Source organism: Lissotriton helveticus, chromosome 5_1 (genome assembly GCF_964261635.1).
Source record: "Lissotriton helveticus chromosome 5_1, aLisHel1.1, whole genome shotgun sequence".
Taxonomy (NCBI): domain Eukaryota; kingdom Metazoa; phylum Chordata; class Amphibia; order Caudata; family Salamandridae; genus Lissotriton; species Lissotriton helveticus.
This window is the reverse complement of record NC_136065.1, coordinates 154,759,427-154,785,224: the sequence shown is the minus strand read 5'-3', so window position 1 is coordinate 154,785,224 and position 25,798 is coordinate 154,759,427. Positions and strand designations below refer to the sequence as shown.

General features: G+C 42.8%; 1 protein-coding gene across 2 annotated transcripts in view; it reads left to right on the top strand.

The window, feature by feature from the left end:
• Positions 1–25,798, top strand: part of COL5A1 (collagen type V alpha 1 chain) — a 523,191-nt gene that overhangs the window by 446,736 nt on the left and 50,657 nt on the right. For both annotated transcript variants that reach the window (XM_078641937.1, XM_078641938.1), the window contains exons 36-42: positions 2,931–2,984; positions 6,660–6,713; positions 16,703–16,756; positions 16,884–16,991; positions 18,422–18,511; positions 18,599–18,652; positions 19,617–19,724. In XM_078641937.1, coding sequence (XP_078498063.1) covers positions 2,931–2,984; positions 6,660–6,713; positions 16,703–16,756; positions 16,884–16,991; positions 18,422–18,511; positions 18,599–18,652; positions 19,617–19,724 — 522 coding nt within the window. The remainder of the gene's footprint in view (positions 1–2,930; positions 2,985–6,659; positions 6,714–16,702; positions 16,757–16,883; positions 16,992–18,421; positions 18,512–18,598; positions 18,653–19,616; positions 19,725–25,798) is intronic.

Here is a 25,798-nt window from a genome sequence, read left to right as displayed (position 1 = left end):
AAGTGGCACATGTTGAATGTGGTTTCAAGTTTGCCTGTAAATAACCAGAGGACAGTTACCAGAAGAATCTTTGGTACAGAGGGGTTTCAAAGAGAGGGATAATGGATTATAGTCACTCTCATCCCTGGCGCCACAGTTGAAAATCAACCATAATATAATTAATGTAGAATCGGGTTTATTAAATGCGACCTCCCCTCGAATGTCTGACTTGGTCCGGCCATTGGTGGCATTGACCCCAAGTTCAAATGAGAGGCTCTTCAGTTGGATTGCTGCCTGGGTTCATCTTTTCATTGGGGCAATTTCCAAATGGGGAACACCCCAGGGTTTTTCCTCTTTGTGGGTAAGCTGAGTGTTGTCATAGTGAGAGGCTCGAAGGTTGTATGAAAGCCCCCCCCCAATTAATTGATGTTATCAAATACACACTCAAAATGTACTTTGTATTGGAATAGTATAATTAATGGGTGCCACTATCAATGGATGATAAAAGAGTAGAATTAAAGTTGGTAATTCTGGATCAATCATCACTGTGGACAACATAATGGAAAATGTTAAAGTTCTTTAATCCAACTATTATTAATGCAGAGGGAGCAGTTATTCTGTATCATACAGAGTATCTGTGATAATTAAATGCCTGGTAGAGCAAATTGCCATATTAGAAGGGGCAAGATTTATCATAGGTACAAAATGAAATAAATGCTTATCATCTACTCATCTCACCTGGGAACGGCTACTGGGAATTACATTGTAATTCTTGGTATTGTAATTAGCTTCCTGGTTAAAAGATTAGAACCAGAAGCTGAACAACACACTTTCATTCATTATCATGATGGAGTAACTTACAGCACGTGATAAAGGCTTGTTTCTGATATCAGCTACAATTGTGCAAGAAGCACAGCGACCAGAAAATGTGCCACACGATCCACACTATGCCAAGACTAGCCAGCACCCATTTCCATTATCATGGTCTAACCCCAGATGTTTGCAAAACACAACTCACATACTGTAGGTCCAACCAACAGGGAATGTAAGAATATGAAGTGTAGGGAAGGAGGCTCAGTAGCACCTCTGCCTATCAATAAGGAATATTACCTCTGATTCAGAGCTCTTGACAACAAGATGTCAATAGACAGAATGATCAGTAGAAAGGTTAGTGCACCAAGTCGTGCTTGGAATGAAATTCAAATGAATTAACTAAAAGTGTGGCAGGAGGAGGAACGTACAAGAGACAGAGAGAGAGGTGGGAGAGGGTTCAACACATGCTATAGGGTTCCTATACCTTTAGGAGCCTTTGTGTTAAAATAAAATAGTTGCAAATAAAGCAGGTGCCAAGAAGGAAACACCAGGATGCCAAAGAACTTCCCTTCCCTTCAGGTGAGGCAGTAGGTAGGATGTGTAATGGAATCACAGTGGAGAAAAGGAGATAAAACCTGGTAAATAGGGTTGACCTTTGGGCCCAGGGCACATAGATCAGGGTGGTTGGTACCTCTCCATAATACAATGGTATATGACCAACCCCTTGGGTGGGACCATGAAAACCAAAACTGGCAAACAACTTTGGGTCACATCATGCAGGATATCCAGAGGTTGTGGGGAGCCGAACAGTGTGCCAGTGACATTGCAAGTAGTAGGAGGAAGTTGAAATCAGGGATGAGATGCTGGCTTGTTACCCTGTTGTTGGAGGGAGAGGAAACTCCGGATCTATGCATCACTAGAAGAATTGTTATCAAGGACCACAGCAGAAGGGAAGGCAAAAACAGAGAACTCCTTCAAAGCAACAGAAGAAAGGGAGCAACAAGTCCTGTTACGTCACCGAGCAACAAGTGCACTCAATGGTACAAGGGCAAATTCCTGAAAAGTCTACAGTGACAGGTGAAAAGAAAGAAAACTAAATTTTGCACACCCATGCAGACCATATGCTTCTAAGTTCCATCCACATCTGATTCACAACAACAGACAAGCTAGGAGGGCTGCAGAGGCATTAGGACTAATACAAGCTTATGCAATGTGTGGTCATGGGTCCACGAGTCTGCTGCACACACACACACACACACACACACATATATATATTCCTATTTGTTGGTTTGATGGGATTCCTGAATGGTTGTGACCTGTGTACACCTGAAATGCAAGCTATCTTCATCACTTAATTATTCATGATTTGGGCACTGTAGAAACCTACCTGCCAGACATAACTTGTCACAAAGATGTATTCCACAAGCACTTGAACACTCCTGGGAAGGTAGATTTTCATTTCTGTTAGCATGGCTGCTGACCAGTATTGTTATTACGCTTACCTGCTTGATCAAATCACAAGCCGACCTGTGGGGTTGGGAGAGGTCAGGAGAATGTTGTGGTGGCATGGATACCAATCCCAAATGTAAGACATTATTTGTGCAGCTTACCCGTTGTAATATGCGCTTCTGTGGGATATTCAGTAGGCATGCAAGACAGACGAATGCCAAGTATTGGGTCATATGGGCTTAAACGTGCTGAATGGCTCTTTTATGGTGGATGGTAATGCTCATTTTGCTCTGCTTCAAATAGCTTCATGAAACAACACCCAGACTGCACGTTACTGATAATGTTGAGAATCAATGCTAATTGGTCCTCACAAGATTATCTACTTATATCAGTTGCAATACTTGCTCATTACGACGTGGCCAGAAGGTGCATGCTCTGGAAAAGCTGTGGAGACGGGAGGCTGGAAGCTTTTATTCCTCAACTGTCCTTAGTACGCAAGAGTCCTATGTGACTAACACGTGATTGCTAAAATAAAAGGATATCAATGATAATTCCTGCTTCTGCTTGTGTTGACATATAAGATGTAATGACTGTTAATGGTTAAAGTCACATTCATTTACTATAATTTGGAGTACTTTAATTGTTTATTAAGGTCTATACATTTTCTAAGACACATTCCTGTATTTTAGGGACTGCCTGGACCTCAAGGAGCCACTGGATTTCCAGGACCGAAGGGCCCCCCTGTAAGTAAAAGCTACTTATTCAAAGTGATATATATGAGTTGTGTTGTTTATTTAGATATCAGTGATATCAGTGAATTTGTGTCATAATATTAATGTATGAGCCAACAATAAGTGTCAACTACTAGAAGCAGGAAAGGCCTTATCTAGATGTTGACAAGGATCTTCGGTAAAATATCGATGGCTTAATTCACATGTGAATGGCACTGTAGTTTCCCATCTAAATAAGTTCCAAATAGACCACACACATTCCTACTATTGAAAAGTAAATATCACCTAAAGAAGTATAAGAGAAGACCTTTTTAGGTCTCGGGCCGAGCGTAAACTGTGCATGCAGTGTCGCACAGCCCAGAGTACTTTTCTCAGGGCTTTTAAAAATGCACCAAGGAATATCACGCAGCTCGTGCGTGTTATTTCCTAGGTGCATTCCTATTGGCCTTCGCGTGCGTGTGCTTTAGAAACAGAACACGCAATAGGCCATAGGCGGTCGCGTAGCTCCGCCCATGGCCTATTGGTGTCTGTTACGCGCACCAGAAGGCCATATATCTTCAATTATCTCGGCCGTCACGGCCGAGATAATTGAAGACATATGCTCGCAGTGGCACGCGCGCGTTCCTCACTTTCGAGTTTCTTTTTTTTTTATCCATTTCATGGAGCTCTCCCTGTCAGCGCCTCTTCTCTGTGTCTCTGGTGACATTGTTATTGTTGCCGGAAAACTGTTGGACACACAGAGAACTCCCAGGCAGGTGCCTGTGAATGTATAAGTTAGTTCGGTACACAGTCCCCCAGCTCTGCACGAGGTGCGGCTACCCTAGTGCCGGGCCAGGGCGTGCTTCCGCAGTGCATACCTGCACTTCTGCATTGCGCCTGTAGTTGAAGTGTTAAGGCACTCCTTTTCAAGTCACTGACCTAGATAGCTGGGGCTGGAGGGCACGCACTATGCCAGTGTGCGTGCTGCACGTGCAGGCTCCGCCCCCAGCCTGTGCAGCACTGTATCTTTAAGTGAGGTGGATCTTACAGAAGACCCCATTTGACACACTTCAGCGCAACATAAACCTTTCCCAGAGCTCCCCCGCTGCAGAGAGCGGCTTCCAAGCGGCAGGAAGTGAGGGCGCTTCAACTTTCCCACTGTGGCACAGCAGGCGCTGCACCGACATATGGTCCCCACTCGGAGCCGCCCCCAGCGAGGCGGGGATGAACGGCGCGTGTTTCTGGGTAAACTGGAGTAAATAAGGTTTAACGAAATAACACTTCTGACAAAAATCTATTTGCAGGCGCGGGGTGCGCATGCAAATATGGTAATAAACGTGCCTAGTGAATGTTTTTGAAACTGTATGAACGTGTGTGTGTGGGGGGGCTGGGTGGGGCAGGCAGGGGATTGCAAAGTCAAGCACGCTGCTTCAAGAAATCTGAAGCAAACAGCAAAGGCTGAAAGTGGTGGTTTGAGGTGCGTGACGCCTGCAACAGTTAATTACACGCAGGAGTACATCTGGTGTGCACGGGGGCTGTGGGGGCATGCATGGCGGCGCTGCCATCAGGCATCATCCCTGTGCCTGGGCCTTGGAGGGCAGAGGCGGGGTGGGGGGCTCTGGGTACTGAACTGAGCTCCGCACTGCACAGGGGCGTGAAGAGCAGGAGGGGGCTTGTGCAGCACAAGCAGTGCATAGCAGGCTGACGTGCACAGTGCGAGACAGCTGTGCCCTAGTGCAAAGGGTGGAGTCTGTGGCACAGTGAATGTGAAGCATAGCGAGGGAAGTGCACATTGCGTGTGCAGCACAATGATATGACGTACCACTATTCTGTTGTGTAGTAGTGTTCAGCATGGAGTGTAAGTCTGAAAGAGTGTACAATGTAGTGAGTGTTAATCAGGAAGAGTGCACAGTACAATGAGTGAGGCGCGGAGGGTTCATGGGAGACAATGCGGCTGGAATTCACGATTCTTGGAAGTCACTACCAGTTGTGAGCAAATGCGAGACTCAGTTTTCAGGACGGGTAATAACTTTGTTATTGTTGACTTACTATGTCTACAGGTTTTCCCCAATGCAGTGGACAAACCCACTCACATTACCCACCTGCTCTTAATAGGGATACATGTGAGAGAAGATATCATGGCGGGTCCCTGTGCAGTGTTTGGTTTGGGGGGGGCAGTACCCCCTGTAGTGCCCTGCTAGCTAGGGCGATGCGCACATGGCTGGTGCACTAAAGGAGAGTTACTCACTGACTGCTGGAGCGAGGGGAGACACCTCGAGGGTCGCTGCCCCTTTGATTATCCCTTCATCCGTACCCTGTGTTTGGGCGGGTGTCCAACCATCAGTGCACGCTTTCACCAGGCATACACACACTACCACCCGTCAGTGCACTCTTTCATCAGGCACACACCACCAGCCATCAGTGCACGCTTCCACCAAGCACACACACCACCAGCCATCAGTACACCCATCAATTGTTAACCCATCCACAATTAACTATTGTAGCAATCGCAGTATTGGGAACTTGACTTTTAAACATAGTCATCTAAAGCTCAGCATGCCACCATTGCTACAATTCTAATCCAACCCACAATAATTCCACTACACACCACATGCATACACTCCACAACACATGGCAAAAAGACATTGCCATTTACAATACCATTTGCTCTAACTCAAACAAATCCGAGACCTATTCCATTTCCAATGCTTGTTTTAACAATATGGTTTGTTTTGAGTCTCCTCTTTATCTACATCTCCATTGATGTGATGAAGTAAATGTACACTTTACCATTGCATTTCATTACCTCAAAACTATTTGACTCCCATACATGAATTCTGTGTGACAAACCACGGGCCACCACTGGAGAAAACGTATTTCCACAGTCTCCAATTTCTCTTAAAAGCCTAATATCAATCTATATTAGAACTCATAATGCAATATAATACAATGCATTTCTAAAGCTCACAGCTACCTAACTAAATGTCCCGGCACTAGCGAGAGAAATTTCACATTGTCTAAAGGCAGAATCAATCTTAAGAGAGAGTTATTGGAGAGTCAAAGAGAAGCCTTTTTTGGTTTTTTTTTCTAAAAAACTTTTATTTTATTTTAGTGCCATTGCTGCTCCTCATTGACATATACATCCAGTGGTAATTTCCACCACCACAACAGGCATCTATAAATAACGATTCACCCTTTCGATTAAGTCACATATAAATGTATAGATTACAATTGGCAAAGTTACAATTCCACAGAAGAAACCTATTTAAAAAACATTGAATTGAAAAAGAACTTCTGTTTTCAAAATTATCTTTGCCCACTAAACCATTGTGGTTTGGTAGCAAAAATTCTAATTATGATGGTGCTGCTGAACTATAACAGAACGGCGGAGGGCAGGGACATTCCAGAGGAATAATAAAAAGAGTTGAGAGATCATAATAAGTAATGCTGAAAAAACTCAGTAACATTCTTTTTGGTTCCATGCTGAGTTAACATAATTTCTCTGTTGTAATCATTGAAAAAAGTAATCTGTTAGCAAGTGACAACATTTTCTTTACTTCACTGTTTGTATATGTAGAGGTGTATTTTTCAGTTGCCCTTCTGATAAGTTTAATTCGTGAATAGTCATGTAACATGTAAGAGTGAGATCCCAGTACATGGATGTTATGCTTACATTAATCCTGTTTCTGATGGTCTTTTATTTTTCAGGGTCCACCAGGGAAGGATGGATTACCCGGTCATCCAGGACAGAGAGGTGAAACTGTAAGTACCTTTGTCCTCATTTGTCGATCATTAGTTCGGCCTGTGTCTCGCTGGATGGTTCCTCTAAACCCTTCTCTGTAGCCGAGGAGATGTTGCCCACTGTTACTCTGGTCTCGGGTGTGTGTCTCTTCGGCTCCATGGAGAGGTCTACTGAAATCAGCCCCCTTGTAGCCAGACACCCTGGGCTAATGATATAATGCACCGACCTTGTAGAGTCAGACGCAAACACCGCCTGGTGAATTTCCATTTGTGGATGATATTCGCTCACCTTTTGAGCAATGCATTGTGAATAACATACAACCACATATGCACATGTTATTCCCCTTACTGCACTGTTTTGCTGACACAAGTGCACTTCTGTGCAATTTGTGCAAACCAGTGGTGCCCAGTTGTATAGTTAATGTAGCACTTAAAGCCAGAGCAGTAATACACAAATGCAAAATAATCTGCACTCATAGAAGTGTTGTAATGCCATACACTAAGATGACATTTAGACTATCTTTGGATTTTAGGAGTGTAATCTTAACATATGTTACAACTGTGCATGTGTTAATATTTCATGTAACAGTCCTGCAGCTATACACCACACATGGTCACATCGCGATCCATGAGGCATGTGAAAACAGTGGTTCATATATACTCACGCTAAGAAAATAAAGTGTTACTTCAACTCAAGCACATCATGATGTCACATAGGGACCTGCAATAATGTCACATATTGACTGTAATATCATGTACAGTCATTCCATTGGTAAAATACATTTGTAATAGTGTAACAAACACACATGGAAACATCATAGTTTCTATAATTTCACATGCACAGCCACTAGAGACAAACATGATGTAGAATCAGATACAAAGATGCAACATAGTCACACAGGCATGTGCTATATTGTCTTCTACACAGGAGGAGTTACTTCACAAACAGGTGAATACTGTCAGACACAGGTTTTATAGTGTCATAGGTAGTGGAGTTGTGGTGTTGATATTGCATTAGTTCAGCACACAAGGTTGTGGTGCATTTTCATGAAGCAGCGCGTACAAAGGAGATGTCCTTCATAATATGCACACCTATTCACACACATCAAATGTTGCAGAATGATCAGACTCAGTATAGACCTTTTGAAACGAAGAAACACCATAAGGTCAAGTTAATTTATCTTTTTTTTTGTTTACTAAAACCCCATGTAAATAGATCAGAAATGGCAGCAGAGGTGTATAAACAAAAGTATCATATACTATGACATTTCTAGACACATAAACACATATGTGTTAATTGGACCTATATAGTTCTCCGGCTGGGTGTTAGGATATCTTCGGTAAAACATCAGAGACCTGCTTTAATGCGCTACACAATGCAGTCTGTAAACTACAGTGTGATTCCATATATAGGGGTGAAGAAAGACTGCTTTCACCCCATTGCCTTGTCAAATTCTGTAGCAGTTAATGCCTTTATAAGTTGCTTCACTAACATTGTTTGTTGGTTATCTTTGCAGGCTAAATAGCCCTTTAATCTATGTGGATTGGAAGGGGGAAATGTGAAATTGTTAGCTGGAGGAGCAGTGCTGTCATATGCTTTGTCGCCGAGGATTATCCAGCTTACATCACTATTCAGAGAATGTCTTTTCTTTGTCTTTCTCATTTGCCTTCAACTTCTCTCTCTCTCGCTCCCCCTTTCTCTGTCTCTCAGTTTATTGCCTCCCCCTTTGTCCATTCTCTATATGTATAAGCAGTCAAAAACTACTCATCCTTCTAAATCCGTCTCTTTTACTCTTTTTATCTCCATCATAACCCTTATATATCTTTTTCCAGAGTGGTTATTTGTCCCCACTATATTCTCTCTCTCTCTCTCTCTCTCTCTCTCTCTCTCTCTCTCTCTCTCTCTCTCTCTCTCTCTCTCTCTCTCTCTCTCTCTCTCTCTCTCTCTCTCTCTGTGTCATACACACACACATTTTCTCCTCCACTTCTTTTTGCCTTTATGATAGTCTCTTTGTCTCCATATTTATTTGTCTCTTTCCCTCACTATTTCTCTTTTATTGTCACCTTTGTAATTTATTTTATTACCATTCTCTTCTATATATATATTGCAGAACAATGAAAGGATGACGCTGCACTCCCATGTGTTACAAAATCCAGAATTCTTTAATTTTTTTTTCCACCCATGCCTTTCAGCCATCACGGTGGCAAATCTGTAAACAATTACAATGTTAATTGGCTTTCACTTTATATCCATGAGAGGGTATTTTGGTACTTGTAGTCTCTAATACTTCTGACCTTGAAAAACACAGTCCATATTGAATTGATGTTTCTGAGTAAACGTTACTCCAATTGTCCAATTTCAAGTCACCAATGTGTCTACTAAGGAGTTCATAACTGTTATCTTTTAACAGATCTTGGTATTTAGGAGTCCCATGAACCCTTTTATATTGACGGGGTGGCATCGGTGAGGGAGAGATCTGTGCCAAAGATATGCCTTTACCATCTCCTGTGGGGCTGTCCCGCCCAGCCATAGCAGACTCTGTCCCGCTTCTAGTAAGTGAGGGCAGAAAATGCACTTGCTTACTATAAGCGGAGCAGAATCGCTTTTGGGCAGAGGGAGCTCCCTCTGTCCAAAAGCAATGCTGGCGGGACCAGGGCACCCAGTATTGTGACCAGTCTCCAAGGGTTGGGGTCCCTGAGGCCAAATTCGGCCCAGGAGAGGGATTGTGTGGCCCCCCTTGTTTTTAAAAAACCCCCATAAAAGTAAAAAACTAAAAGGCATGCCCTGGGGAATGGGGTCCTCGGGGCCAAAATTGGACATGGCCCCCCCTTCTTTTAATTAAAAATAAACAAATACTTTAAAAAAGATATTCCGGGCCCCAAAGGATGGGGTCTTGGGGCCGCAATCTGCCCCATTCTAAAAATGCCTGGCCCCGGAGGATGGAACCCCGGGGTCCAAATATGGCCCAGGGAAGGGGACCACATGGCCCCCCTTACTTTATAATTTAACACAAAGAAAACACTACCGACACGACGCCGGTGGCCCTGCTCCCTTTCTGCAGATCTCTGCAGTCACGCCTCCTGGCCCACTGATGGTTAATGGGTGAAATTCCCTTAGCTACTCAGGTTCCAACCAGTGGGATTGCTGAGAAGTGATCAGAGGCCATGCCCCCTTTCTACACCCTCTCGGATGGTGGGGTTTGATGTCCCCTTGCTTCCTATGGGCTCCAGGACTAAATAGAATTCTTCCCCCAACCAGTAGTGCACCAGGAGGTGCATTTGCAGAGTGGTGGAGAAAGGGGGCGTGGCCTCCAACAACCTCTCTGCACTACAGCTGTGTGGGACATACTGAAAGTAACAGGAGGCCGCTCAAGAGCCAAGGGAACTTCATCCCCCAACCAGTACTATGCCAGGAGGCACGTTTGCAGAGTGGTGGAAAAAGGGGGCGTGGCCTTCAAAGACCTCTCAGCAATTCCACTGTGTGGGACTTTCTAGAGGTAACATGAGTGGTATTTGTTCCCTCAAGGACATGCATGGGGGACAACTGCCCCTCCTGTTACTTCAAGAAATTTGCACACATTGGGATTGCTAAGAGGTTTTCAAAGGCCACGCCCCCTTTCCCCATCACTCTGAAAACGTGCCTGCTGGTGCACTACTGGTTGGGGGATGAAGTCCGCATTACTCTTGAGGGACCTTGAGGGCCAAAAAGCCCTCCTGGTACCTCCTCTAAGTCTTATACAGCGGGATTCATTAGATCTAGTCCGTGGCCCAGCCCCCTTTCTCCACCACTCTGCAAACACGACTACTTCTTAAAAAACATAGAAATTAACTGAAAAATCAAAGGTGTCATGGACGTAATAGTTAGGAATTAGCTTTTGAAAAACCTTAGAAATTTACTGAAAAAAACCATGAGTAATGTAATATGTTAGGTCATCAGCAGTGCATTGCGGGGGCACAAATCATAGTTAGACTAGCTAACTATAACGGCTGAATTTCACTGGTTTTTTATGAGTGAAACCTGAGCCTAACTATAACGTCTCTGTAACCTTTGTTTATTTCAGTGATTTCGTAAGGTTCTCCTTATTCCATTTCCTAACTATAACATACCTGTAACCTTAGATTTTTTTCCAATGAATATATATATTTATATATATATATATGATTTACACTTACTTCCTCATGCCAAATTTCTCATCAATGAATCCCCCTGCCTAAGCCTGTCTGTCTGCATCATGCCGGGTCTGGTGGCTCAGTGGACTAATGCGTCTACTGCAGGGGCCTGTGTTCAACCTCATGGTCACAGGTTCAAATCCCGGCGGGTCCACTCAGCCTTTCATCCATTTGGGGTCGATAAAATGAGTACCATTGAGTTGGGTAACAACAAACATCTGTTATTTCGGCGCCAAGATGCCCGTAGAGGTGAACGTGCGCTTTACAAAAACTCATGTTATGGTGTTATCACTCTCTCTCTATTTATTTTTGTCTTTGCTATCACTTTTTCTCCATGTGTCCTTCTCTCATTCTACTCTCTTCCCTTCTATGCTTACCTCTTTTCTTCTCATTCTTTCTTCATCTTATAACCATTCTGTCTGTCTCACCTGCTGGCTTCCGCTGTTGGCACAAACATTTTGCTGAAATATAAATATTCGCTTTTCGCGTATACTATGATGAGGCATGCTGTAGGCACTGCAAATGACCATGTGACTGCCTGTACTTTTCATCTTTTGTTCTGTGTCCTCCGCGGTAAATTCTGCTGACCATTTACCAAAAGAATACATAACTGGTTATGCAACCGGTAGGTGCTGTGTAGATTTAACTTGTACATTTAAAGTTTGATGGAGAATCTGACAAGTCTCCTCTCCTCAAAATCTTCTGTGGCAGCACATCTGTTTGGGCTGTTAGTTAAACTTATATTTTTATTCTTTTGCCAATCACAAAGTATTATTACTCAGAATACACCTTCCATTCCTCGACACTAGCCACTGCCTTGAGCTTTTTTGATTACAGTAAATTAAAAGTGTTACATTTATACACTTTTATACATTTTCTGTCTGGGTCATAAAGATTGAAATTGGGAACAAAATAGGTAGACACTGCATTGCAAAGTGGTCTGTTGTACCAGGTCCTGGGGCTGCCTCAATAAGCTACAGAGGTGGTAGGTACCTTGTAAAAGGTGTACATTTGTCATTTATGTGTTTACATTTTACCTGAGTTTAAAAACAGTAAGGAAATGTTTACAGGTTACAATTTTAAAAGTTCACTGTGTTGCATGAATGACCTGTAGAGAATTTACCCAGCATTGCAGGGGGTGTGTCAGCAGACAATGAGCACAAAATGCAAAGGAGTCTTGGAAGGTTTTCCAAATTTTGGACCAGATATGAAAAAGAATCCCCTATACAACAATAGCCTGACCCTTACACAGAGGGAAAACTACATTAATTGGTATTGATCTGCCCTTGGACCATATCCAATGCGGTTTAAAGATTTAACAAACAGTCCTAAATGAGTACCAGAGCATGTTCACCAGAATATATATTTGTGACTGCAACCTTTCCCACAGCCAGTGATGTGATTGTTCCTGTCTGCATCAAAGCATAGTGGAGGAGCTGAAACTTGGAAAACCGGTTTTCCAGATGGAATTTGTTAATTTTAATGACAAATTAAACACGCACTGCTTCAGAAGATGCTGTGGGAAAGTGAGGCAAGTGAGGTTTAATCAAAAAAGAGACTAGCTCAAATTATTTGCGGCAAATAATTATTAAGGGAGGGGGAAGACTCTGGTATGTTTTGTCACGGAGTGTGAACACCTGGCAAGTGTGTTCATAAAGCCCTCACCCACCAACCTAGTTGGTGGCATGCTTCATCATCGGGCCCACCCAGTAGCACCTAGCGTGCTCCGGGTGTGCTTCAACGCCTGACTACAGCGGAGCTGGTATATTGCTGAGTGTGCCGTGATGAAAGTTAAGGGAGTGATGTTAAAACGGCTGGCCGGTGGTCCCAGTACCCGAGGGTAAAATTAGACTTTAATACCTGGGCCTCCGTCAGCGGTTAAAAATAAGGCAGGGGGATGTAAGAGGCGAGTTACGACCTCTCACATCCAATGGGTCAACATGTTTCAGCCAGTGCCTTATGACTGAGCTGGCTTTCTTCAGGACCTAAATAAAAGGTGAGTGTGAATTAAACTAGTGGGAGTGTAGTTTAGACTATGTGTCTACACGCCCTAAAGTGTATCTATGTGTGAGAGGGGGATTCCCTTCTCAAGACCACGCTAGTTTTTAGCTCAGTCTGACCTCAAGGTTGGGAGGTGGCAAGGGCTTGACCAGTTCTTCTGGGCAGAGCCGGCTCTGGACCTGTAGTGCCTCCTTCGCATACCGGTGCCAGTTACAATACATCCCCCTGCCTTATTTTTAACCGCTGACGGAGGCCCAGGTATTAAAGTCTAATTTTACCCTCGGGTACTGGGACCACCGGCCAGCCGTTTTAACATCACTCCCTTAACTTTCATCACTGCACACTCAGCAATATACCAGCTCCGCTGTAGTCAGGCGTTGAAGCACACCCGGAGCACGCTAGGTGCTACTGGGTGGGCCCGATGATGAAGCATGCCACCAACTAGGTTGGTGGGTGAGGGCTTTATGAACACACTTGCCAGGTGTTCACACTCCGTGACAAAACATACCAGAGTCTTCCCCCTCCCTTAATAATTATTTGCCGCAAATAATTTGAGCTAGTCTCTTTTTTGATTAAACCTCATATTAACCCGGGGACATGGACTAGCTTTCTGGTCCTATCTCTCCCTCTTGATCACGCATCAAAGTGAGGCAAGTGCCATATCCTCTGTGCCTGATAGAGCAGAAGCCATCAGGCCACTCTTAGGCTAGTGCAAGAATAGTTTTACCCTAGTTTTACAATGTCTTGCCAGAGAATGAGTTGTGCCAGCAACCTTCAGTGATAATTTTTTTTTCTAATTTATACATTGATCAGGTCTCTTACATGATTTCTTTTAATTTAAAGCAACTTCCATCACTCCTCCTAACACATGGATCTTGCTTGTATACACATGTATGCAGGACCTAATCATGGAATACTTGCATTGCACGTATTTAATTATACCCTCTATGTGACAGGTAGAAATTTGTATTATTTTGGCAAAATTCATACAATTGCTGTATTGCAATTTGACATAATATTTCCTCATGAGAGACATGATCAAATGGAAAATATATTAACAGACATTTGCTTTATCTGAACCAGTCTCCTGCAGGTATCTTGCACTTTACCCAAAGTGCAGATTCACAAACTTTTGGGTTTCTTTATGGAATTATTAGACATTTCAAGTGGAATAAATTAGGCAGTTTTACTCCCTGCAGCCCCACCCCCCACCCCACCCATTACAGCCTATGGCTCTTGTAACATGGCGGACGGCCCGTTTTGACAGAGTACCCCGCCCCTTGTAACATGGTGGATGCTAGGTTTTGACAGAGTAACCTATCTTCCATACTCTAAATAAGACCCTAAGAGGCATATTCACAAGCCCCTATCACCACCACTTTTTAGGACGTTGTGGTGGCGATAAGGGCTTTACCTTATTTACAAGGGAGTGTTAAGCCAAGTAACATGGCTTAACGCTGCCTTGTAAATAAGACATCATTTCATGTTATACTTAGTGTGAAAGGGGAGGGCAATGAGTGTTGCGGTGTGCGGTCCACCGCACCTTCATTGATTTTGATGCTGTTTTATATTTACAAGGACAGCGTAATTATGGAACAGCACCAAAATTAAGACCAGGGAAAACCTGGTCTTAACCTGGCGAAACGAGGAGAAATGTTTAATTTCTCCTGGTTTCTGCTGTTTCCATGTGTGCTGTGTTGTGCAGCACACATGAAAACATTGACTGTTTATGTGCAGGAATATGGCTCTTCCTGCACATAAACAATCATTAAAACAAAATGACTTTTTTGCAACTTCTATGTGCGCTGCATTAAGCAACACACAGAAGTTACAAAACACCATTGAGAGATTGTTTATGTGCAGGTAGGGACACCTTCCTGCACATAAACAATCTTTACCTGCAATGCAGACACCCTTGCACTATGGTGCAATGGTGCCTGTGTTGGCGCTAGACAGCTAAATTTAGCGCCAGCGCAGGGGGAAACGGAGGGCTGCACCAGATTGTTGATAGTATGTTGCAGCCGTGAGTTTCAAAAGTGGTGGAGCGCAGCATTAAACTAAGGAGGCTAATGTTGTGCTCCGCCACATCCCTTGTAAATATGCCCCTTAGTCCTTTGAAGCAGGTTTTGAGCATTAGAAGAAATCATTGAGGAGGCCCCTAGAGTTCTTCTGTCTGCTAGAGTTCATCTGTGTACTAGCTTACTGATTCATCCACTTCGAAAGAGTTTGAGACAAACCATGTATTCACTAATAGTGATACTGTAGTAGCAAAGCAGCTTTCCCATCTTTGCTTAGTTTCCCCTACCTACTGAGCATGTGTATATAGATTGTTCGATCAGCGCCTAAACACAAAGATTAATGGGCGAGGTCCTGTGAATTAAAAAGAGTAAAGATAGATACAAAAATATGCACAATCTTAGGTTGTTCATTCCCTCTTCTTTTTATACCATCTGGACATATCAATAGTGGCCCTACTTTGTTAACGAGTGTGAGGAATTTAATATAGAGAGAAGTTACAGTTTGGTTTTGCTTAAATGTGGCAGTGTCTTAGCTGAGTGGGGGAGATAAACATCTGTTAGCTAAGTGCACATGGAGGCATGAACTTTTTTTCATAACAGTGGATCAGTTATCATTTGTGTCTTTGCACTTTCCCAAGATGGGTTCTCAGTGACAATTTGAATTACGGGAGAGAGTGAATGGCACGAATAACCAGTGGAATAGATTCTAGTGTAGGGTGCTCTCACTGATACTGAAAGGTTGTGATTTGTGGATCTTTTGTTGTGTGTAGTCTGATAAGGTGGAAGAGGGATAGTTAGGGGACTGGCCATTTACTGACTTGAATACCAGTGTTGGTAGTTTGGGTTTAGCTCTGTGTCTGGTGGTGAGGCACCAAATTGCCGATGTGAGGTGTACCTGGGTCTGAGTGGCAAAATTTAAAACCTTGACTAGTGATATTGGGATTATGGAGGACTACCAACAAACCTGAGGTAGTCCAATCCACTGAATAACAATGAATGCTTTGGCTTTATGGAATGGTATGAGTGAGTGGATGTTTATTAATTAAAAGCAGGCTGTGTTTGTAATGTAGGCTCTCTGATCCTCATGGATTGACTAAAGAGAACATGGAGATTTGTAAGCAATGGAGAGAATTTCAGATGTTTCAGGGGAAAGAGGATGGGGTCAGTAGTCGAAGCAAAGTCTAGGACATCAAGGTATGAAGAGTTGTGAATCAGTATCCATAGTGCCATCCAGTAGTCCGAAAGGTGTGATTGCAGGAAGGGTGCAATGGTTGGATAGGAGAAGAATATTTGGGTCAGCATCGCGATGATAGGAAGTGTTGAATGAGAACACGATGTCTCTAAGAGTTGTCTCTGAGAGAAGAAGTGTGGAGGGAGAAAAGAAGCGGAACAAGGGCGAGCCACCTGGGACACCCAATGGTAATGGGATTAGTGCAAGGGCTTATGAGTCCCAAGAAAACATATGCTACTCATAAAGTCATCCCAATTCTAGACTCAACTACAAGACAGTTCTCCTGTTGACACTGGCTTATGGATGTTGATCTTGCTTTATGTAGGCTGAAAATCAGCATTCAGGTAGTCAGTCCTTGAAAATTAGTGAAAAGGTTGGGCATGAAGCATGCTGTTTCTTCCTCGTATTGGAAGAAAGGACATCCTTCCATGCTGCAATTGGAAGAACTTTTAAAGCACTGAGCAGCACAACATACATTATCCAATGTCCAGCTCATCGATTGTGGTAGTAGAGGGACTGAGCCCACATTCCCACAATTGACGTTGTGTTTTATTGTTCTTTAATTGCATGTCTTGCTATTTCTATAACAGGGATTCCAAGGCAAGACTGGCCCTCCTGGTCCTCCGGGTGTCGTTGGTCCTCAGGTAAGACTTTAACTACGATTCAGAAAGAACTCTTCTCACGGAATATCATACAATAGTAGCCAGACCTTTGTCTATGCTAATGTAGCCCTTTTGATACTTATGCTATGTTATTTATTGGCTGCCATAGGGTCCTACTGGGGAAACTGGTCCAATGGGCGAACGGGGTCATCCAGGCCCACCTGGTCCTCCTGGTGAACAAGGTCTGCCTGGACTTGCTGGAAAGGAAGGGTCAAAGGTAAGATTTCGGTACCTTAATTTAATTGTGGAAAAGAGGCTAGTAGTTCATCAAAGCTCCTTACAACCAAGTGGTCAAAACTCCATCACTGTGGGCCCAATTATGATGGATAAATGTAAGTACAGGTATGAAGATAGTGATTGTTTTTTGGAGAACTCTAATTTACACTGTCCTATCTACATTGTTAGTCCTTGGGCTTTGCATGCACATACTTCAAGGACAACAAAAACATGCTATTTAATAAAGATTTGCCACCTGGTATGTAGAGGCTCAATAAAGATTGCAATTTACTATTATAAGTACCCGAGCTACATCATAAACCTATTAATATTGGGGATGCCACTTTTGATTAGTACTGAAGACATGCACAGAAGAGGCCACCACTATGAAAGGATCATGCTAACTTCAGGATCTATTTTGTCTGGAAAGGCGTTTTTGCTTGTTCAGATTTCTTCTTCCATGTCTCGCTTTTTACAATGTTCATGTTTCTATTGCCTTTTTTGCTTGATCATTCTTTGGATCCTTAGTGAGAAATTGTACCCTGCCCCTGGTCACTGTTTACTGTTGTGTAGTAACAATTGTTGCTCCTTTTCTAGATTATTCCTTTGTAGTCCAAAATAAGTCAATATTGTTTATTCTTTATGTTCATTTGAACATTGCAGTTGCTGATGCCAATAGATATCACTTGACTGTTGTTCAATGTGTGAATGTGTTTAGTGTGTTTTTACTGCTGACCACTGTTGTGCTTGTTCCTTTATTCTTTCAGCTCCTTACACCACTATAAGCTTTGTTGTTGGCCCAATTGTTTGAAGGCTTATGTTCCAGCCTTTATTATTCTTTCTTATTGTCATTCCACATTTTATTCAGCCCTTTCATTAGTATTGTAAATGTAATTGTTTCTCAATCCATTGTGCTACTTGTAGCACTTTTATGCTTCACTTTTATTTGTAGACAATTCCTCTGCTTTCACACCACCATTGTTGGTCCTGATGCTGGTGCTATTCTGTGTTTGATAGAGGTGATTGGGCTATGTATCTGAGCCATTTGGGGTCTTTAAATATTGCAAACACTTCAGTCATTTTTGGGCCATTGAGCATAGGTGGAGAGTGCCTTTTTATCTAAAACAGAATCTTTATTAAATGCATGGGTTCCACTTTAAAAAAAAAATAACTACAATGTACCTGTTAATGTAGAGGAATTTAGGAAATGGTCTGGGTGAAAAGGGTAGGCAAATTAATGTTTACAAAGGTTTGATGCATACATCTAGAAGTGGTAGTTGAAGAGAAACAATACATATTGCTGCCACCTCGGCTGCTGTTGTATCTGTTATAGTGTTCTTGGTATTGTCACATTTCTAGACCTATAGTAGTAGGGAAGCAGTTGGAATTCTATTCTGAATATGTCTAAACAATGCTTATTCTTCATTACAGGGAGATCCTGGCCCTGCCGGTCTACCTGGAAAGGATGGTCCTCCGGGATTGAGGGGATTTACTGGTGAACGGGGTCTTCCTGGTCCCATTGTATGTAAAGGTTTTCCTTTTCTGACCATTTGTAAGAGCTTATTGTTTCTACTCTGGTAAATCTAACTTTGTATTGCCTGATTTCAGGGCACAGTTGGACTGAAAGGAAATGAAGGCCCTCCCGGCCCACCTGGCCCAGCAGTAAGTAACAGTAATAATACTTAGTTTTTTAATAGTTTGCAAGAGAGTTTTGCTAGGATCCTTTTTACCATTCAAGAGAGCGGGTGCACTTTGTAAATGCAGACACTCAAGTTCCCACCATGTGCATGCTGTAGTCTTGCATTGTGTACACAATAATTGGTGTAAAATGTTTCACATTTCCCAACAAATGTTTATTCTGAAGTTCTTGGATGATAAACAATAACCACCTGCTATACATAATGTCATTCTGCCTGAAGAAAGTCCAAAATGAAACAAAGTCCTTTGCTTTCTGGGACCTATCACACCCTTACCCAAGTGTAAAAGAACACACTAGGTACTTTTTCGCCTTAATCACGGTCTCATCCCTAAAAGTAGAACAGACCTTACAAAATCTCTTTGCAAACTATAACTTTTAATAAAAAAGGCTCTTGCCAGAATACGTTGCCATTGAAATCCAGCATGGCTCTTAATATGGAGTAGGCCTTAATGTGAAATTGCACTGCAGAGACTCCTTATCAGATACATTACATTGCTGTGATTTGTCATCCTGAATCTGCTCTTCATAGACTGGCTATTCCTTGAGATATATACCTACCCATGGACCTTAACTCGCTAAGACTGTCGGCTGGAACAAAACTCACTATGAATGCCCCTCTCCATTACAACTATCTCAAGCTCATACCTTGCCAGGCTCATTCCCCCTAGGCATAGAACAGATCTGATACAGATATACGGTGAAATAGACCTTATCTCAACCTATAACTAGAAAGGGTCACTCATTAGAGGTTCTTGTTTCTTGTTGTATGTTTTAACAATGTTTGAACATTGATATTAAAATGAACTGTGGAACTTGAAAAAACACCTGAACAGTTTCCAATGTAGTATCCATTCAACCAGTGTCCTTCTGAATTATGTATTGAAACAGGCATGCCTTCTATAGCACTGAACTTTTATATTTCTTCAGGGTTCCCCTGGTGAACGAGGAGCTTCAGGACCAGCTGGCCCGATTGGTCAGCCCGGCCGACCAGGACCGCAGGGTCCTCCTGGACCTTCTGGTGAAAAGGGGGCTCCGGTAAGTTATGGGTAATATACTCCCTGTGTTTCTGAGCAATCAGGTGAGGATTGCCTCTTCAGCTGTCTGCACTTAAATATTTAGGAGTAGCAGTGCAAAGTGGAAAGAATGTGTTAAAACAGAATGCCCTGGTATGTGATGTGCTTTCAGCAATTCTTGTGTAATTAGTGTATTCTGATGCAAACATGACATAATTAGTGATCCCTCTAAAGTGTGCAACCTACCATAGAGCGGGGATGTTGTATTAATTTTACCAAAGCACTATACAGAGTAGTACAACCAATTGCACATTCTGATCTAATCTTGCTACTGAAAGGCTTATAAGAACTAAAAGTGTTAGACCCCTGAGACAGGGGTGGGAGAATTAGTGGGTCAATTCGGGTGGCCAACAAAAACAATGTACACCTTTAAGAGAGAATTATGTAGGAGGTGAAATTCACACAAGGTTATTGACAGAAAAGCAATGCACCGTACAATAGTGTTGTATTGCTTACGGTGAATTCATTATTAATATGAGGCACACTTAGCACTATGGAACACATTATGAGAGGTCTGATAATGTTGCCAAGTGCTAAAACATCTTTTGTGCCCCATTCAATGTCACATATTGTACAGAAAGTTTGTATGGACACTGCATTTATTTCCTGTGCAAATTTCGTCAGGAGGTACTTGTGGCCGGGACCACCTGTTATTCCTCATTCCATATGGGAAATGCAGACTAGGGATGTAAGAGGGCCCAGGAGAAAGACAGTATGTGCAGTGATGTATTTTTACTGGTTCAGTTTTACCAGCCGCTCCAACACTCGTGACGAGGGCCCACGCAGCAGTCTCTATCACACTTCGTTTGCTCAGTGAAACAATTGAGACATTTGCTGTCTTCTTATTGGAAGCATTAAACCCTTATTAGCACTTATCTCATACAATTCTGGTGTGCTAAGTGATGACTGCTTTAAAGCTCTCCCAGCCTGACAATTTTAACACTGAGTTTGCATCGAACGAGCAGTTTGATGCGACAAGCTCTGTGTGCAGCAGTGCGCTCAAGTGCATGATGTAACTCAGCTCAACCAGGATGAGCAAATTTGCTTTGGCATTACTTGCTTTCCATTTACAGTGCATATAAATATTTGATGTATTTTCCTGTCTCCTAAGAAGTGCAGAGGCGGGGGAAATGTCTGTCTCTTAAGGGTGAGACTATTGACATGCACTCTTCCCTGCTCTCCTACATACATTTCTGAAAATCATTGAATCAAAAGACCAGCAACAAAGAGTTGGCTTCAATGTCATAGAATTATTGACCTTCTGCTAGGAAGATAATTGATATAAGCATATATAAAAATTGTACGTTCCATGAATAAATGTTAGTTGCAATGTAGGCTCTAAATACCTCTGAAAGCTGCCATTTATGGCTAATTGTGAATATAGCAGATTCACATGCTACATGCGGTGTCCATTTGACTAGTATTGTCTAGCCTATTCTTGCCAAAACCCTTCCTATTCAAAATTGAAAAGGAAATTAATCCTGTAACATCTGTATAGCCCATATCCCTCCCTGTGACCAATGTTGATGTAAACTTCCATTATCAAACATGCATGCACTTGACTCTTCTGGGGTAGCAACAGGAATGACTTCCTAATAGAAAGAAGATGGGTTTATAGGAGGTCACAGTTCAATTGAAGGCTGTTCCATACACTGTACTGGATGGGATTAAAAGGCCTACCTCCAAGAGCAGTCTATTCTTTGCAAAATAAAATATAATGCCCCTTAATAAATGTTGCAGTTGCCGATGGTGAACCCGTTTCTTCCATTATATATATTTTTGTATTATAATTGCCCTGGCCTGGGTTGCCATACATTTTATGAAGTGTCTCAGACCCTGGCATCAGAAGAGTAGAGAAAATGACTTCTGACAGCAGCACAAGTTAGCTCTTGCATTTTATTATTGGGCAAAAGTAAAAGAGAATGTCTTGAGTTACACCTTTACTTATGGGAATACACCAGAACATTGCAATATTATTGTAATTTCTTGTTTGAAAAGTTAGATGACGTTTACAAAATGGAGAGCATTCTAAATATGAAAAGTGGTTAAAACATTTTCAAATAGGAGACACGTCAATAGGTTTTGATTGGTAAATATGCAGAAGGTACAACCTTAATGTTAATACACAATATATGTTATATATACCTTTTTTGTAATGTATGAGTCCATTGAAGCAGGGAATGCTGAAAGAAGGCTAGTCCATCTGTGATGAATATATATGGAGCTCAATAATGGTGATCTATGGCAGTGAACGATGCCTTGAAGCCGCTATCAGAAGGAGGAGCCTGGACTACTGTATTTAAGTAAGAGGTGGACAGCAAAGGTTAAACATTCTCTAGTCTCCTTAACAATGAATGAGACGGTACTAAGAATACATGTGATGATTCAGTCTTGGTCCTTAATCTGTGGTGGCGTCCGGTGCCTACCATGGACATATTAGAAGATTATTGGTCAGCCATATCAATCAATCAATTATTCATTATTCGGCCTAACTAGGGCATAAATGAAAAAAAACACAACACAGAATACAATTCATTATGTATACAGTACTTATGTGTGCAAGCATTTCATAATATAAAGGATTGACCGCAAATTCAAACCGCAATTAAAAGTGATGATTATAGACAGCATATATCTGTCAACAGACCTCAGGTATAGGTCCACTGTGTGTCCAGAACTGTTCAGGGCTACCTTATGAGTCTTGACTCAGGTAAAAAAAAGCACCATAAAAGCAAATGAAATCATGTAAAACAAACATTTTACACAATAAAAAAAACATAAGACCAGCCAGGCCATCCTTATTTTAACACCATAAATAGTTAAAAAAGGATACAAATGTATATAACCCCATACCTCACTGCCATTTAACACCTTCGAAACACATTTAGACTGGTGGAGCTTAACTAAGGTGTCCTGGGACCATGAGCCCAACCTCTGTGAAAAACTAACTACTCACCCTGTGGACCTGACCGGATCGCATCTCTTTCACTCCACTAGTGGTTTCCAGCTCACATTACCACCAAATAATACACCAAGATAGGATAAAGGTGGGACAGTGTGTGTCTCCCTAAAATGTTTTAAAGCTGGTGGACTGTGGTTCGGAAAACATGACATAATTTCGTAAAAATGACCTCAAAGTCTAAACTGCCCATAAAGGAGGTGAACTTATGTTATGTTATGTTATGTTACATGTTTTTTAAAGCGCACAGCTGCCCCAGCAAAGAGGCGTCCCGGCGCTGACAAATCTAACTGGAACAGAAATCCCCTGAGAGCTCACCAAACAACATCCAAAGGCTATGTTGAAGGGAAGATGAGGGTTTTAATTGCTTTCCTGAAGACTAACACATCCTCCATTCCCCGGATATGGGCCGGCAAGGAGTTCCATAGCTTGGCCGCCATATATCTAAATGAGCAGCCACCGATGCGGCTGAGTTTAATCCGTGGTACCGTCACCAGGTGTTGTCCTAGTGAGCGTAGGTTACGGTGAGGGACATATGGGGTCAGAAGGGTGCATAGAAGTTCTGGGCTTCCAAGTTTGACAATCTTAAACACCAGACACAGAGCTTTAAACTGAATCCGGGCAGAAATTGGAAGCCAATGTAATCCCTTGATGGTGGATCTGACCGAACATCGGCGGGGAAGCCCCACCAACATCCTAGCTGCCAGATTTTGGACTCGTTGGAGTCGTTGAGTCTCGGCATTATTGGCCCCTAGGAGTAGCACACTAGCGTAGTCCAATCGAGACAGGATAGTAGATTGAACAATAAGCTGTCGCACTGCTAGTTCAAAGAACTTCAAAAGAGGATTAAGGCCTCTTAACAAGCCCATACACGTGGCAGCCACTCTCTTAGTGTGGGTCTGAAAGCTAAGCGAGGAGTCCATCCAAACTCCTAAGTTCTTAGCTAAGGTCTTAGGTATAGGCATAGTCCCCAAGGAGTCCGGCCACCAATGCGCATTCCAGAGGTTGGTGTTTTTCCCCAGCAGCAGGACCTCAGTCTTGGTCGCATTAAGCTGAAGACAGTTATCTGCCATCCATGGGGCCACAGCTGTCAGCCCGTCTCTGAACCTAGTGGCCGATGTAGATGGCCCCTCAGCTAGAGTGATCACAAGCTGGGTATCGTCGGCATATGATAACATCGTTAGGTCCCAGTTCTTTGCCACAGCCGACAGTGGCTGGACATATAGGTTGAACAGAGACGGGCTTAGCGCTGAGCCTTGTGGAACCCCCTGGCCTATGGGATGAATTTGAGAAAGAAATGGCGGTGCCAAAACCCGAAAGGATCTGTCCCTCAGAAATGACCTAAACCATTCCAATGCAGATCCGGTAATCCCTATTGCCTCTAAGCGATGTAAAAGAATGGCATGTGATATGAAAGGCAGCGCTGAGATCCAACAGGATCAGCGCTGCACTCTGACCGGCATCCAAAATCAATCGCAGATGTTCAGATGTGGCTAATAGGGCGGATTCGGTACTATGGCCAGGTCTAAAGCCATTCTGAGATGGATCCAGAATATTATGGAGGCTCATGTATTGAGATAACACATTATTCACATGAGCCTCAGCAATCTTCGCCACCCACGGGAGGAGAGAAATAGGTCAAAAGTTCTCTGGTTTTGAAGGGTCCAACGTGGGTTTCTTAATGATAGGAGAGACCCAGGCCTGCTTCCAGGTCTCCGGAACAACGGCCATGGAGAAGGACAGGTTAGTTATCTCGCCTAGCGACTGTTGGAAAAGCACTAGAGATTCGATAAATTGTGCTGGTTTCATAGGATCTAGCGGGGACCCTGATTTGATTTTGCCACATAACCTAGTGAGATCTTCACTAGACATCTCTGGTATTAAAGCCAGAGTAGGGCCCTCAGCCTTTTCCCCAGCAGGGGCAGATGGGGATTGATGATACTGCGGCAAAGATTGATCCATTTTTTGGACTTTTTCAATGAAAAAGGTAGCAAGTTCCTCACATTGCTGAGCGGATGTAATAATAGAAGAAGTGACTGTGTCACTCTTAAGATTATTTACAATTTTAAAAATACATTTGGTAGGGTTCGAGCTATTTTTAATCTCTTCCGCATAAAATGCGGCATGTGCAGAGCAGATAGCTTTATGTTACTGCTTTATTTTAATCAAGTATTTTATTTTATCTTCACTGTTGTACTCCCTTCTCCATACCCGCTCTGCCCTCTTACATTCCTACCTCATAGCTCTCAATGACTCACTATACCATGGGCTAGAATTAGACGTACGCCCCTAATAATAATAACTGAAGACCCACCGCAGTGTGTACCATAAACTCCGCATTATAGGCATATAAGAAGACAGGCATCAATCTTCTGCCCACCCTGGAGCAATCAGTCTTCACTGAGAGCATGGCTAGTTCCAGCCCATTGATAGAAAGGGTGAACAGAAAAGGCGCAAGTATGCAGCCCTGACGCACACCCCTTGTGGTACGAAAATTCTCAGTAAGATTCCCCGTGAGTACCTAACAGCAGCTGATGTACTAACATGGAAGTTTGGTAAAAGAAGTACTATTTCTGATTCCATGCCCATCCCCAGGACCAGATTCCACAACTTTTTCCAGTTGACCCTGTCAAATGCAGGCGTGAGGTTCATACATGCAAGGTGCAGGAAACCTGCTTGGGCGACCGTATATTTATTTATAATTAGATAGAGGCTTAGGCATTGATCAGTAGTCACTTTACCTGGCTTTGTAAAATAGTTTCAAGGCATTCTCCTGTAACTTCTCAACCATACGTATGCTGTCTTCAACACACCTTTGCGTTTATTGCAGTATGTTCCATCTCATAACAGTACCTGGGTGCCTTCAGTTTTAATTATTGTGTCTAGTGAAGTGAGACAGAACTGTCGAGATTTGGGTAGCTTCAGTGGGTGCCCACTTGCACTGCAGGGTTAGTGGAGGTGCATCGGATACCTCTGGCAGGTACAGATGGAAATTTGACTGGATGTGCATTGTGCATCTGAATGAAAGAGGTGTCTATTGGCAGTACCAAAAGCATCAATATAACCCTTGCACTCTT